Source organism: Sinocyclocheilus grahami, unplaced genomic scaffold, assembly GCF_001515645.1.
Source record: "Sinocyclocheilus grahami isolate Dianchi unplaced genomic scaffold, SAMN03320097.WGS_v1.1 scaffold153.1, whole genome shotgun sequence".
In the NCBI taxonomy this organism is placed as follows: domain Eukaryota; kingdom Metazoa; phylum Chordata; class Actinopteri; order Cypriniformes; family Cyprinidae; genus Sinocyclocheilus; species Sinocyclocheilus grahami.
In genome coordinates this window covers 252,892-267,891 of record NW_015505332.1, presented here as the reverse complement: position 1 = coordinate 267,891, position 15,000 = coordinate 252,892, and the positions used below count along the sequence as shown (strand labels likewise).

Sequence of the window (15,000 nt, the reverse complement as noted above, 5' to 3'; positions counted from 1 at the left end):
TGGCAGCGTCTCCAAGATGCTTCAAGAAACCTACCTGCAAAAGTTTTAGGCACTTGTGTAAAAATGCTGTAAAATGAGGATGCTGTCAAAAACAATGTAGTAGTAAATAAATAATAAATATAAAGTAATAATTCGATTTTCTTTATCAGTTAACTTCTATTAACTAAATTAAATCAACATTTGGTGTGACCATCCTTTCCGTTTAAAGCGGCTTTTGCCCTCGGTGCACTTGCGCATAGTTTTTCAGGGAGCTTTGCAGGTAGGTTTCTTGAAGCATCTTGGTGTTGACGTTGCCACAGTTCTTCTGGATTTAGTCTTTCTCAGTTTGTTCTGTTTATTATATTACAGTATAATATAATAATATAGTATATTATTATTATATTATACTGTTGTATAGTATATTATTTATATGATTTATTTAATTTGATTTAAAAAATATAAAATAATTCTATTAATCATGATCTGTTTTAAATAATCATATATGTAAATATAAGTCCTATATCAAAGCAAGTGTATAAACGTGCATGTGTCATTTTTTCCAGAGCATAACTGGACACTTTGTCGGGAGCGTTGAGGATCAGGCAACTGTGAGCTGTTCTTTGGAGAATAACAGATTTATTTTATGTGACAGGATGTGTGATGGAGGAGTTCCTCTGAAGGTGAGATCACACTGAAGTTGTTTTACATCCATTTGAGTTTTGTCATTAAATCCCTTTAATCCAGGAGTTTTTCATTTGTGGATCAAACTCATTGTCTAACCCTAGAGGGCGTCATTTTGCCCCATCAAATACCTGTCACACTCAGAGGCAGACTCCCTGCCCCCAGATACCCTCAACCGTGGGGTAGACGTGGGCGTGGCTGTGCTGCTGCAGTCAGCCAATCAGAGACTGTTGCTAACACGTCGCGCCTCCAGCCTCCGGATCTTCCCAAATGTTTGGGTTCCGCCCGGTGAGTGTCATTCCACACCGACCCAAATGATTCCTCAGATCCCCACTCACATATGTGTGTGCTCATGTTTATGATTTAGAGACGAGTGGGCTCCTTTTGGTCAGTTTTGTCTGGTTCTGAGGACCACAAGTTTAAACAGTTATTTTAAATGGTTTCTTAATCTACTCAATCTCAAATCGTACTTTCCATCAAAGACTGCGATGTTATCGGCTGAAGTTAAACAGCCACAGAAATGTGGCCTGCATGTGTGTGAGAGTCCTGTGGGGTTCAGGACTAATAGATGTAATTTGTTTGTTCAGGTGGCCATGTGGAGCTGGATGAAAAGGTACTTGCCATAAGACAGTACGTTACGTAAACAGTGCGCTGTCAATCAGTCAGTTAATCAGTCAGTCATTAACAGATATTGTCAAGTAATTTTAAATTAAATTGAGAGAATTAGTTTGTGATTGATTGATTTTTTATAATTAATATACAATGGGGTCCAATGTCTGAGACCACTTGATAAATATTATGTTTAATGTATTATCTTTTGCATAAATAAATAAATATTTTTCATTAAATATATATATATATATATACTGTATATATATAAATGATTAATTATTATAATATATACAGTGGTGTGAAAAAGTGTTGGTTTCTGATTTCTTATTTTTTTTGCATGTTTGTCACACTTTAATGTTTCAGATCATCAAACTAATTTAAATATTAGTCAAAGATAACACAAGTGAACACAACATGCAGTTTTTAAATTAAGGTTTTTATTATTAAGGGAAAACAAAATCCAAAACTACATGGCCCTGTGTGAAAAAGTGTTTCATTTAAAAACTGCATGTTGTGTTCACTTGTGTTATCTTTTACTAATATTTAAATTTGTTTGATGATCTGAAACATTAAAGTATGACAAACATGCAAGAAAATAAGAAATCAGGAAGGAGGCCAACACTTTTTCACACCACTGTATATATATATATATATATATACTGTATATATCATCATTAACATAGCAAACTGAGTGATCAAGTTTAAAAACTCCACAAGTTTGTAATAATATTTGTACAAAGTCACAAATGTACTTATTGGGCCTAGAAATAATAAAGAATTGTAAATATTTCTTCTTCATTTTTATCTTCTGTTTGTATTTGTTTAAAATCCTAATGCTAGATATCTATAGACACACAACGACTCAAAAGTTTTGGGTCAGTGTGTTTATATATATATATATATATACAGTATATACTGTATATATATATATATTAAAAAATAAGTATTTTATGTTCGTCAAGGCTCCATTTATTGGATTGACAAATACAGTAAAAACCGTAATATTGTGGAATATTATTACAAATTTAATATAACTGTTTTCTGTTTTAATTTGTTAAATTAATTTAACAAATTAAATTAATTTATTTTATTAAATTAAATTAAATTAATTGTTAAACTTCTGTTTGTATTTATTTAAAATCCTAATGCTAGATATCTATAGACACACACAACCACTCAAAAGTTTGGGGTCAGTATGTTTAAATATATATATATATATATATTTTTCTCTCTTATGAAGTCTCTTATGTTCATCAAGGCTCCATTTATTGGATTAAAAATACAGTAAAAACGTGTGGAATGTGGAATATTGTACAAAAATTAATATTTCTGTTTTCATACATTTAAAAATTTAATTTATTTTCAGCATCATTATCCAGTCTATGGTGTCACATGATCCTTCAGAAATCACTCTAATATGCTGATTTGCTGCTCAAGAAACATTTATTTTATAATCAATCTTGACAACAGTTGTGCTGTTTAATATTTTGTGTGGAAACTGATACATCTTTGCAGGATTCTTTGTTAAATAGATAGATCGAAAGAACAACATTTATATGAAATAGAAATGTTTTGTTACATTAGAAATGTAATGTTATAAATGACTTTACTGTCACTTTTGATCAATTAATGGATCCTTGCTGAATAAAAGTATTAATGTAATTTTCTTCAAAAAATATTACTGACCCCCAAACCTTGGGTAGTGTACATAATCAGTTTTATTATTTTATTTTTGTAAGTAATTCTTTGTAATATAATTAGCATATTAAACAAGGAAACTAATATTCTGAATCAATTAATGAAAGAACGGTACCATGGCTCATTGATTTCTGTGTGTGTCTAAAACTAGCTGTTGGATGCAGGACTCAGGGAGCTGAAGGAAGAGACCGGTCTGAAACTGAGCCCTGATGAGATCTCCTCTCAGCTGCTCGGCTTGTGGGAGGTGTGTGTTTATAGCACAGTGTTTTTGTGAGACCTACAGCCAAAGTTCAGGGGGGCCACTGACTGCACGCTGAATTTGACAGATCGAGGCCGATTGTTTGCAAACCGTATTTGTGTAACCTGGAACAGTCGGGCGCTGCACACATCTGTTGTCCATCTCAGTTTCAATCATTGACATTAAATTGCTGACTCAAGATGTGAATCTAATCAAGCTAATCCAGAGGGTTTACTTTAATTTTCATGAAACAAACATATATCAGACAATAAGGGAATAGTTCATCCATTGATGTTGCCATGTCCTCATCTCCATGTTGTTCCATCTCTGTATTATTTACATTTTTTCCATGAATACAAAAGATGTAGGCAGAATATCCAGGTTCTTTTCCATACCTGGAAAGTGAATGAAAAAGGACCATAAAAGTTTTATAGAAGTTGGGTACATGACTTTACAAGTCAAGTACAAGTCTTTTGAAGCCACACACTAAATAAATGTGAAGCAGACTGAAACACTAAATAATATTCACCTCTGCCGTAACTCTCAAATGTCATCAGTTGCGGTTGCATATAATCAAACTTTTTGGCAGTAAAAATCACCGTTCACTGTTTTGAAAAGAGCAGTTTGGACATTTTTCCAAACATCTCATTTTGAGTTGTATGGAAGACAGAAAGAAAATAATACAAAGTTGGAATGATGTGAGGATGAGTAAATGACACACTACTGGTTGGGGTCAATAAGATTTTTTAAAATGTTTTAAAAATAAGTCTCTTATGCTCAACCAGGCTGCATTTATTTGATCACAAATACAGTAAAAACAGTAATATTTTTAAATATTATTTTGATTTAAAATAACTGCTTTCGATTTTAATATTTATTAAAATGCAATTTATTCCTGTGATCAAAGCTGAATTTTCAGCATCATTACTGCAGTCCTCAGTGTCTCTTGATCCTTCAGATGTCGTTCTAATATGCTGATTTGCTGCTCAAGAAACATTACTTATTATAATCAATGTTTAAAACAGTTGTGTTACTTAATATGTTTGTGGAAACAAAACATTTTTTTGCAACATTAGAAATCTTTTGTAACATTATGAGTATCTTTTTTGAATGTCACTTTTGATGCATCCTTACATCCAGTATTAATAAAAAAAAATAATAATAATTTTTTTACTTTTTGAATGGTGTTGCATTTCATTTTTTTGTATTAAACTTGTATTCTCTGTCCAGTCAGTGTATCCACCCATGCTGTCCAGAGGACTGCCTAAGAGACATCACATTGTGACATACATACTTCTGAAGAGCTCTCAATCACACCTGCAGCTACAGGTACAACTTTAGGTCATCCACTCATAAAAACGACAAAAAATGCTGCTGATTTGAAGTCAATGTGTGCCATAAGATCTCTGTCCTCTTTTCTCAGGCTTGTTTGCACCCTGATCCTGCTGAAGTTAGTGCGTGTGTGTGGGTCGATGCAGGTCTGGTGAAAGTTGTAGTATCTGCAGTAGATGGTGAGAAGGATTCTGTTCAAATACCAACTGACCTGCCACAGACCATCAGGTATGGACAACATCATTAATCTCTATTAAAGGAATAGTTCACCCAAAAAAAATTAAATTAGCTGGAAATGTACTCATGCCGTATGAGATGTTAATGAGTTTGTTTCTTCATCAAAACAGATTTGAAAAATTTTTGCATTACACTGTAGTGAATGGGTGCCGTCAGAATGAGAGTCCAAACATCTGATAAAAACATCACAATAATCCACACGACTCCAGTCTATCACTTAACGTCTTGTAAAGTAAAAGTTGCATCATAAACATCAATTAGGCTTTTAACCAATGCATCTGCCCAAAATACAAGTCCATAATCCGTAAGATTGCTTCCTCAAGTGAAAAAGTCCATCCCCTGTTGTCACATCAAAATCAACAACATATTTGATTATGAACTGTTTGGACTGTTTTTGCTTATAAACAGTGCTTGATCTGTGCATATTTCTCTCATGATTCAGATGAGACAACTTGCCCGAGTAGATCTTCAACAAATGTTTGTTTTTTGATCAACTATTCCTTAGTATTAATTTCATAGTTTTGAGCGTCCGTTTTTTCTATGTGTCGTCAGTGTGACAGAGGTGTCTCCACACGGTGAGCTAATCGAGACCTCGCTGCCTGTTTCTGTGCTCTGTAACCGGGCCCCGGATCATGGCGAGGACATTGAACGAGTCAGCACTGGAACCAAATTTGCCTTAGAACTGTGGTTGAAAACACTGGAGCCTCATGCTGAGATGAGCTGATGACTCCTCTCTGCCTGCTTCTGTTTATGTACGTTACCATTTAACCAGTGGAAGACAGCACCACCTGCTGGACTGGAGCTATTTCAACATTCAAATCAAAATGTTGTCAAAAAGGCCTTAGAAAAAGAGTTTTGATTGGCATATGATTTTATAATTATCAGAATGTTTATCCAACATTTTATTAATAACAACTGAGACATCATCTCGGTCCACTATAATACTGTAGCGTGGTAGAAACTTCTTCCCTATGCTAAATATAGCAAATTTGATTTAATGCAGTGCAGTGATTAACCTACCTTACAGTTTTCTTCCACACACAACTGCAAATGCTTTGTTTTAAAGGAAACCCATTTTTGTTTTCTGTTCACATGACCAGCAGAACATTCACTTTGTTTCAGTAACCCCCCAATAATCAGACACTTCCATATGCAGAATAAATGAATCGTGACAAATACACCTATTAATTGGATATTTCCTGAACAGTTTGTGTGTGTGAATTCAGGGTCAGTTTAAACAGCAGAGACAGAAATATGGGAAAAATGAAATTTCATCACAGATTACATTTGACTGCTGAGATAGTCTGCAGAATTTCCCTTGCCTCACGCTTCCTCTGACACATTTATGTTCTTGTTGTTCAAATACTCCGTATCTTGATTTCTCAATCAAGTTAATGCCTGGCACATTTTTATCCTATTTGCTTTTTAAAAGAATTTGACCTGAAGTGACACAGTGTAGTCTAGTTCTGTTCGGTTTATTCCATATTTGTCACCCAATGCACAAACTAACTAAAACTCCTCCTTTTGATCTATGGTAGAACCAGGCAGTGTCACTAACAATTTTAGGGTTTATTCCCCATGAAACAGTATTTTCCATTAAAAAAATTTCACTAAATCACTGTTAATACATCACATTACTGTCATCATTCAATCCATTTTTAAAAGTTACAAATTACTTTGTGCAAAGGTATATAGTAGAAAAATAAATTCTAAATCAATGTAATGGCATGTAAAATCATTTCCCTGTCCGTTCAACATCCTGCAGTACAGTACCGGATGTATGACAGTTTTACATCCAACAAGGGTTTCCTCAGGCCTCGTTCTTCACACATGGAAGGAGGGACAATGTTGGGGGCCAGAAAACCTGAATGATTGAGTTAAAGTGTGAGTTTGAGCTGGGTTATTTACAGAAGTGTGTCATGCTCACAGCTGCGTATGTGTTTTTTACTATACCTGTGTCCTTCATTGGTTCACCACGTACATTCCTGTCTTGTTTTTCGGAGGTTTTTCTCTGACATTCTGTTAAAACAATTAAAAAGTCAATTATCATTAGATGACAATGAAGGGCGTGTATAAACTATAACGTCCATCCGCATTAGAAATAACTTTTTATGTCAAAAGTCATTAACATAAATTTATTTTATCCTTTTTTTGATAATTTTATTTTATATTTGATATTCCTTTATATATTAATATTTTGTGTATTTTTTATTTACTTTGTTTTTTTTATTAATATTGTGATTTGTTTCTGTTTTTTTCTTCAGACCTCTTTTTTCTCTTTTATTTACTATTTTACTATTATATTTTTTAGTTTATTCTTCCATTTTTGTGTGTGTGTGTGTGTCTAGGGCCATATGGGTTGGGCTGTTTCGGGTGATTTAGATAATTTTGTTTATATCATCACTGTGAGTCATCCAGCTTGTTATTAATATAAATGCCAGTGCCCTAACAAATGCCTCCGTTGAGCTCTGTTCAGTTAATCACTCTCTGCTCTGATCAGCTGTCCACCAAAACCTGCTGCTCGGATGCATTCAGCCCTGGAGGCCTGAATGAGGGTTGGATTCAAAGCTTAAGTCTTTCTCTCCTGGCTCACGTTATTGTTCGAATGTAGGCAGGGCATTGTGAGCAGTGACGCCGGGGCTACTGGACGATGGAGGAGACGCAGATGGAGGCCTCACAGTCTCTGAACGAGAGTCGAGTTTCCCACGCTTCAGGTTTCTTAGTCAGAGCCACACAAAGAGGGGCCTGTGCAGGCAACGGGGATGCTGGAACGCCAGGTAACAGTAGCCAATTTTCCCTAGTTCTGATCTGTGATTGTGGGGTCGGTGTTTTACATGGACAGAGATGCTGATGGAGAACCCTTCTGAAACCCCCTCTGTTTCCCTCCACAATAAAGCTGCAATTCTATTTGTATAGTTAAAAGTCTCTGGCTTGTATTTTTGCGATTGCGAAAGGGTTCAAATGCTGCATGCTTTCCAACAAGTTTTGGCATTAGTTTATAGGTTTCTTGATGCTTTCTGATCATAAGGCTGCATTCACACACTCAACGTTCACTACCTGCCTTTACGAACAGGTGTGACTCTCAAATTGTCCCGTTCATACAGCAGCAGGCAAGAGCTGATCCATTATGTCTGTACCAGCAGGTAACCACCTAATCCCTTCTTTAACTTGAGAGTAAGTCCTGTAACTGATAACTATTGTAAATATCAATGCGTTTTGAGTCTGCAAGGATTTAATACTTAAATCCTTACTGCTACTTTCAAACTGCATCAAAAATACTGTGGTTCTGTTTTTATTCTGTATTGTTTGGTTCTGTATTCTTTATGTATACACTCATATAAAAGGAACAAAAGCTGTCACTAGGGTACCTTTTCAAAACGTACACTTTTGTACCTCTTTTACGCCTAAAGGGTGTGAATTAAGACCTTAAAGGTACACATTATTACCCTAAAATGTTCATATTAGTACCTAAACGGTGCATGTTAGTACCTTTTGAAAGGGTACCACCCCCAGTGGGAGCTTTTGTACCTTTTTTTCTGGGATTGTAGCATTTTTTTTCAATATTTTGAATTTAGAATTATTTTTATATTTTAAGCTTTCATTTTAGTTTTAGTAATTTTGTTCAATTAGTTTTTATTTTTTTATATATATATATTTCTGTTTACATTTTTATATTAGTTTCATAATTTTAATACTTTAACTTATTTTAAATTAGCTGTCAATGCAACTAATTTTTGTTTACATTTTTAAGTGATCTAATATTTTAAGTCATCTAATAATTATATTTTACGTCAGCTTTATTTTAATTAACTATTTTAAATAGATTTAGATTTAGCAACAGCAAATAATGAGCATCAAAGCACAAGTTTGTTAATTCTGTTCATACTGTATAGCACATTCACTTTCAAAATTTGGTTATAAGTCTTGAAAATTTAAGGGAGTCACTTTTATTATAGAATCTAGTTTCACTTTATTTCATGACCAAACTGTATAGGAACAAAATACAAGCTAAGTTGCATCAGAATGAGTTGTGAAATGTATCGCACCGCTTGTTTGCCGTTGGATGTATCAAATGTGCTTTGTGTTGAGTACATAGGGATGTCTGGATTGAAGTACATGGGAGGATTCATCTCTTCAGCTTCATTCATGAAAACTCTTCGTTTCGGACAACAGCACCAGATCACCACCTGAGAGGAGGAACACTGTTGTCCTTTAACAGTAAACTGTTAACACTGACAAAAACACCCCCAAAATGTTCCAACTTGGCTTTGAAGTATTTTGCCATGATAGTCTTGCTTTATATATAAATATGGTAATCATTTAGTAGCATTGTATATATACGGTGGCCCAGTAGTGCACCACACAACGAAATCTCCATAACACAACAAAATTGCCACAACTCAACGCATACGACTAATTTTGTTGGGTTGTGCTAATTTGGTAGTGTTGCAGCTAATTTCGTTGTCTTGCGGCTTGTTTTCGTTGTGTTGTGATAATTTTGTTGTGTCGCGGCTTGTTTTCGATGTGTTGTGCTAATTTCGTCGTGTTGCTGCTTGTTTTTGTTGTGTTGTGCTCATTTCATTGTGTTGCGGCTTGTTTTCATTGTGTTGTGCTTATTTCGTTGTGTTGCTGCTTGTTTTCGTTGTGTTGTGCTCATTTCATTGTGTTGCGGCTTGTTTTCATTGTGTTGTGCTTATTTCGTTGTGTTGCAGCTTGTTTCCGTTTTGATGTGATAATTTTGTGTGTTGCAACTTGTTTCAGTTGCGTTGTACTTAATTTGTTGTGTTGTGCTAATTTCGTTGTGTCGCAGCTTGTTTCCTTTGCGTTGTGCAAATTTTGTTGTGTTGTGGCTTGTTTCTGATGTGTTGTGGAGATTTCGTTGTGTTGTGCACTACTGGGCTACCGTATATATATCCTATCAAAGGTTAAATTGCATATAATCTGATACCAAAACTGTGCCAATGTGCTGCCTCTATACTTAGGGATAGTAGTACAGAAGTTGGTCAATTTTATTATTTATTCAAATGAAACACTCAAATGTGACACATTTCAAACATATCACAAATACCCATTTTTAAAGTTGCAATCATGTTCTTCTATAAAACCAAAGGCTTATGTTACATTGATCCTAAACCCTCGATCACTCACCAGAATGATGAGGATGATGAGGAGGAAGAGGCTGACAGCCGCCAGTGCTAAGAGGGCAACCGCCCATCCAGGCACCAAAACAGTGACCTTTGTAGTAGGTGAATGGTTCATGGTTGTGGTCCTTGAGGGCTGTGCTGTTGTAAACTTGGTGGAGCTGATTGTTGGTTTCCCAACAGTGCTGTGGATGGAGGTAAATGTGCTTTGGGGGACTGCAGTGGTGGTGTTATTGGGGGCTGTGGTGGTGGTGGTGCTATTTGGGACTGAAGTGATGGTGTCAGTGGTGGTGGTGCCATTGGAAGCTGTAGGGATGGTACCAATGGGTGCTGCTGTGGTGGTCCCATTAGGGACTTCTGTGGTTGTCCCATTGGTTACTGCATTGGTGGTGCTGTTGGGTGCTGCAGAAATACTTGTATTATCTATCGGTGAGCTGGTTGTGGTGTTTAGGTGCATTGTGGTGGTGTTAAAGGGTATGGAGGTGGTGAAGTGGATGGAGTTTGTGATGTTTCCTACAACAACACTGAAGCCCAATGCGTGGGAGGTTGACATGTTGGGTGAGCGTGTGGATGGAAGACGGCTGGTGAAGGATTCAGTGTCCATTATGTTGTCAGGAGTGGAAGTGAGGGGCATGGTCACGGAGGGCATGGTCGTAAAGTTTATTTCTTTATGCGTTGTCGTTGGTGGTCTGCTGAAGATCTCTTCCTCAAGAGGTTCTTCAGTAGGTAGTTCATCTGTGGGTGAGATTGATGAAATTATTGATTTAATTATTTATTGGTTGATAATTATGTTTTTGCCACTTTTATATGGAAGCTTATTTCTGCAACAGAATTAATTTTTTTTAAATTTTAATTAATAATAATAATTGTAACTTTTTATCTTACAATTCTTTTTTTTTCACAATTTAGACTTTCATTTTAGGTATCTTTTTAGGTATTTGGCAGAATTGCGAGATGTTAACCTGGAATTCTGAGAAAAAATTTAGAATTGTGAGATATAAATTAAGAAATCTGGTCAGCTTACATTTCTAAAAAATTATAAATAAATAAAGAATTGCGAGGTGTAAACTCAGATTTCTGAGGAAAAAATCTATAGCTAAAAAACTAAAACATAAACTTGCAATTGTGAGATAAAAAGTCAATGTTGGTCAATACTTAATTTTCAAATCCTCCATGTCAACCCCCTGTTAATGAACAACGTGAAAACGATGTAAAATCAACCATTGTTGACTGTTATTTTACTTTCAATGTGGCTGAGTTCGATCTCTAGGGCCGGCGATGGTATTTGTTTGTACGCAGGAAAAAAGATTCCTCTCACAAGCTCTGGATTGACTTGAGTCGGCCCAAACAGCAGACGAGAAGTGACGATCACAGACCCATTACTGTAAGAGAAATATTTTAAGATCAGACAGTCTCTGTCACGGTTATATTGGATGTAAATCTAAGATTATTACTCAAACCTGAAAATCATCTCATCTGTCCCCAAATATATCAGATGAGTGGTGTCATATGATCGTTCATAAATATCTGCAAACTGGAAAAGTACAACAGGGAAAAGTCAATATTACCAATTTGCTCATCTTAATTGATAGCACATTTTATCACTTTGATAATACTGGCATTCTATAAAGTACATTAATTTATTAGCATAGCTTATTTTGTTCATAGTACCATGGTAACACCATGGTTTCTTAGACGTACGGCATACATTGTAATATCTTTTAATTTATAAATCTGGTACCTTTACAAATATCACTGTGGGAGTCCCATGATATGATGGCATTACCAAGGTACTTTAGCGAATACCATGTTATTTAAATGGTATTCAGTGATAAATGGTACTTTTCTGTAAGTGCAATCATTCAGTAACGTAATATATTAAAGTACTGGGGTATTTTTTATTTGAGACCAGTGCTGCACCCCGGTATAATTTCTGAAGTGAGTTCTAGATGACCACTAGTCATTGACCTGAACATTCAAATCATTCACTTTCATCTAGAGTATACTGTATGTCTGTTGGTGGATGTAATATATCCTAGAATACTGTAAATATCCCATGAGTGCTTTACGTACACAAGCATGATTAACAAGAGACCCTCACCAGTTGTTCCACCTCTTGCTTGAGTGTTGTATACTCTGCTGATTGCTGGTCAGCCAGTGAATGATTATAAACACGGTTTGTGATTCTGAGATCCATGATAACTGAAGTCAAAGAGTGTGGAGTCGAGGCATCTGTGCTTTCAGCTGGAGAATCCACCGCAGAGATATTGACAGAGTTTACACCTGAATCAGATATCAATATAATGATTTAAGGTTTTTATTTCTCCCAAATGAATACGTTGCCACCCTCATGATTAAAGAATATATTTTGAGGAATATGTTTTTGTCTATACACTGAAAGTCACTGGTGTCCAAAACAACAAATACAATGACTTTTTTTTTCTTTTTTTCTCAAAAATATTTTCTTTTGTGCTCCACAGAAGAAAGAAAGTCATACAGGTTTGGAATGACATGAGGGTGAGTAAATGATGACAGAATTTTCATTTTTGGACTAACTATCCCTTAAAAAGTTTTTCATATTTCACATCAATTTTTCATATTTAAATTTTTCATAAATCACATATTTAAAATAAGGTCGCTACTCACCCATGAAAAGAACAATCCAACCAACAACTAAGGTGGTGGAGAATCTTGGTATAATCTTCATCATCTTTGAAGACGAGTAATCCTTCAGCGTGTGATCTCTGCCAGCAGGTTGAGTCAACATCCACTAATGTCCCGGACTCTGGAGAAAGTGGCTCTTTATCAGAGTGAACAGTCTTTTTATTGTTTGAGCACCTGAGCAGGTACCGTGCACAGGTGGGAGGAGCTCCTGCAATTCATTGTCTTTGAGGAATGAAAAAAAATGATGTTTTTTCTAAAACCGCCATTAAAGTTAGAAAAACCACAAATCAGATCTCAGTCATTTCTCTTTGACAGCTATTAGATTAAAATGAGACTTTCGCTCATCTCTCCTGCTTTTCAGATTTCCCCCCTGAGACAAAACCCCTAGTAATCCTACATCAGTAGAGTTTCAGAAGAGCTCTCAACAGAGTCTCCCATTGTACTCCGATTTGCCTAGAAAGCCTATAAATATCAGTCTTCGCAAGATCTGAATCTGAAGTATGCTATCCACATAGATTTTATAGCTCTACACTCTTAAAAATAAAGGTGCTTCACGATGCCATAGAAGAACCTTTTTGTCTAAATGGTTCCATAAAGAACCTTCAACATCTGAAGAACCTTTCTGTTTCACAAAAGGTCCTTTGTGGCGAAAGAAGGTTCTTCAGATTACAAAAAGGTAAGAAAGAGATGGTTCTTTAAAGAACCTTTGACTGAACGGTTCTTTGTGGAACTCAAAATGGTTCTTCTATGGCATCGCTTGAAGAACCTTTTGAAGCACCTTTATTTTTAACAGTGTATATGTGCCTAATTTATGCCAATATTTGATTCATTTCATTACTTAAAGGGATAGTTCACCCAAAAATGAAAATTCTGTCATTAATTACTCACCCTCACGTCATTCCAAACCCGTAAGACCTTTGTTCATCTTTGGAACACAAATTAAGATATTTTTGATGAAATCCGAGCGCTTTCTTACCCTCCATAGATGGCAATGGAACTGACACGTTCAAGGCCCAGAAAGATAGTAAGGACATAGTTAAAATAGTCCATGTTTTGTTTTTGTTTTTTTGACTTCTTGTTTTTCTGAATGTTGTTTTTATTGGAAAGCACTTTGCCCAACCTAAGTTGTTTTTAAATGTGCTATACAAATAAACAAAAAGAAGAATGTGACATCAGCGGTCAGAATGCAGGGTCAGGGTCAGAAAGCTCTCGAATTTCATCAAAAATATCTTAATTTGTAAAGGTCTTAGGGGTTTGGAATGACATGAGGGTGAGTAATTAATGACAAAATTTTCATTCATGAGCAATGAAAGAGCAATGTTTGAGCAATGAATTGTTCCTCTGCAATATTTTTTATATAAGGGTAAGAAAAGGCTTGGCAACATTGAAATTGTGGGCGAATATGAAGAATGAATATACATTGTTCACATGAGGTTTAGTGGTGCACTTCTTGCACCTCAAATTCAATATATGTACAGTATTATTATTATTATTATCATCATTATTATGATTAATAAAAAATAATGTTTGTTTAATTTCTCTGTTCTGTGAAACAATTTTCCTAAAGAGAATCACAAGGGCCCCAGCTATACTTTGTTGTTGTCGTTGTTGTTGTTAAATAATAGCAAATAATAGTTAATTATGTTTACTCATTATGGGGGGGGGGGGCAGGTCATTATATATTTATGGTCATAACTTCTCACTATAAATAGCACATCTCACCTCTGCTGAAATGAATCCATGTGATGACATCAGCAGTGACATTATCCAACAGGAGTGTGTGTGTGTGTGTGTCATCTGGCTGCAGCAGTGGGCAACTCTCTCCTCAAGACATTTGCAGCCATAAACACATCTGTCAGCCTTTTTAAAGTATTCCATCAGATTAATCAAATAATATGTGTTTCCAGTTTGCATTAGATTTAAAGGGGTGGTTCACTGGTTTTTTTCTAGGCTTGATTGTGTTTATGGGGTGCAGTCTAACATGTGTTAATGCTTCGTTTAAAAAAAAAAACGCATTATTTTTCACATAATTTACTTTTATTCCACACCGCTCTGTCCCTTCTCTGAGAAACGTGCTGATAATTTCCTGCTTTTATGAAGCCCCGCCCTCAGAAATAGGCGATGGGCTCTGATTGGTTAGCAAGCCCAGTGTGTTGTGATTGGCTAAACCGCCTCTAGTGTGCATCTAAACGTCCTGCCCGGTATCTCAGCAGCATGTGCTCCGGTTGAATTGTGCTCCGTCATTAATATTGCTTATCAGTTTGAGCCCGATTACGAAGCAGAGGATATAGAGGATCGTGCAGAACCTCTGCAAGCACGGCTTTTAATGGTAGGCCTATGTTTTTTGTTTGTTGTTGTCTCATACTTTTAGATACGCTGTTATTTGTAAATGCTACTGCTTATGTTAGCTTTTAATAT

The 15,000-nt window shown here is 35.7% G+C and overlaps 2 protein-coding genes across 4 annotated transcripts in view; one reads left to right on the top strand and one right to left on the bottom strand.

Annotated features, from left to right (window-relative positions):
- Window positions 1-6,374, top strand: part of nudt17 (nudix (nucleoside diphosphate linked moiety X)-type motif 17) — a 9,921-nt gene extending 3,547 nt beyond the window's left edge. For all 3 annotated transcript variants that reach the window (XM_016281934.1, XM_016281933.1, XM_016281932.1), the window contains 7 exons: window positions 543-659; window positions 765-948; window positions 1,248-1,273; window positions 3,122-3,214; window positions 4,439-4,537; window positions 4,632-4,768; window positions 5,330-6,374. In XM_016281934.1, coding sequence (XP_016137420.1) covers window positions 633-659; window positions 765-948; window positions 1,248-1,273; window positions 3,122-3,214; window positions 4,439-4,537; window positions 4,632-4,768; window positions 5,330-5,501 — 738 coding nt within the window. In that variant the 5' untranslated portion in view covers window positions 543-632 and the 3' untranslated portion in view covers window positions 5,502-6,374. The remainder of the gene's footprint in view (window positions 1-542; window positions 660-764; window positions 949-1,247; window positions 1,274-3,121; window positions 3,215-4,438; window positions 4,538-4,631; window positions 4,769-5,329) is intronic.
- Window positions 6,375-6,433: 59 nt separating this feature from the next.
- Window positions 6,434-12,685, bottom strand: LOC107592423 (cell wall protein TIR4-like). The gene is made up of 7 exons (XM_016281931.1): window positions 12,565-12,685; window positions 12,020-12,201; window positions 11,379-11,452; window positions 11,161-11,300; window positions 9,926-10,653; window positions 8,824-8,964; window positions 6,434-6,796 (listed from the first exon to the last, which is right to left on the bottom strand). Exons 1-7 carry the CDS (start codon window positions 12,683-12,685, stop codon window positions 6,740-6,742), a joined length of 1,443 nt encoding a protein of 480 aa, XP_016137417.1. The 3' UTR covers window positions 6,434-6,739.
- Window positions 12,686-15,000: the final 2,315 nt, after the last annotated feature.

What these genes read in the sequence shown, in the direction of transcription:
- LOC107592423 (XM_016281931.1), bottom strand. Translation starts at nt 12,685, where the DNA reads ATGTTGACTCAACCTGCTGGCAGAGATCACACGCTGAAGGATTACTCG. An exon ending in AGCAAGAGGTGGAACAACTG is followed by an intron (nt 11,453 to 12,019) that starts GTGAGGGTCTCT and finishes GTACTTTTCCAG; the next exon opens with TTTGCAGATATTTATGAACG. An exon ending in ACAGATGAGATGATTTTCAG is followed by an intron (nt 11,301 to 11,378) that starts GTTTGAGTAATA and finishes TTTCTCTTACAG; the next exon opens with TAATGGGTCTGTGATCGTCA.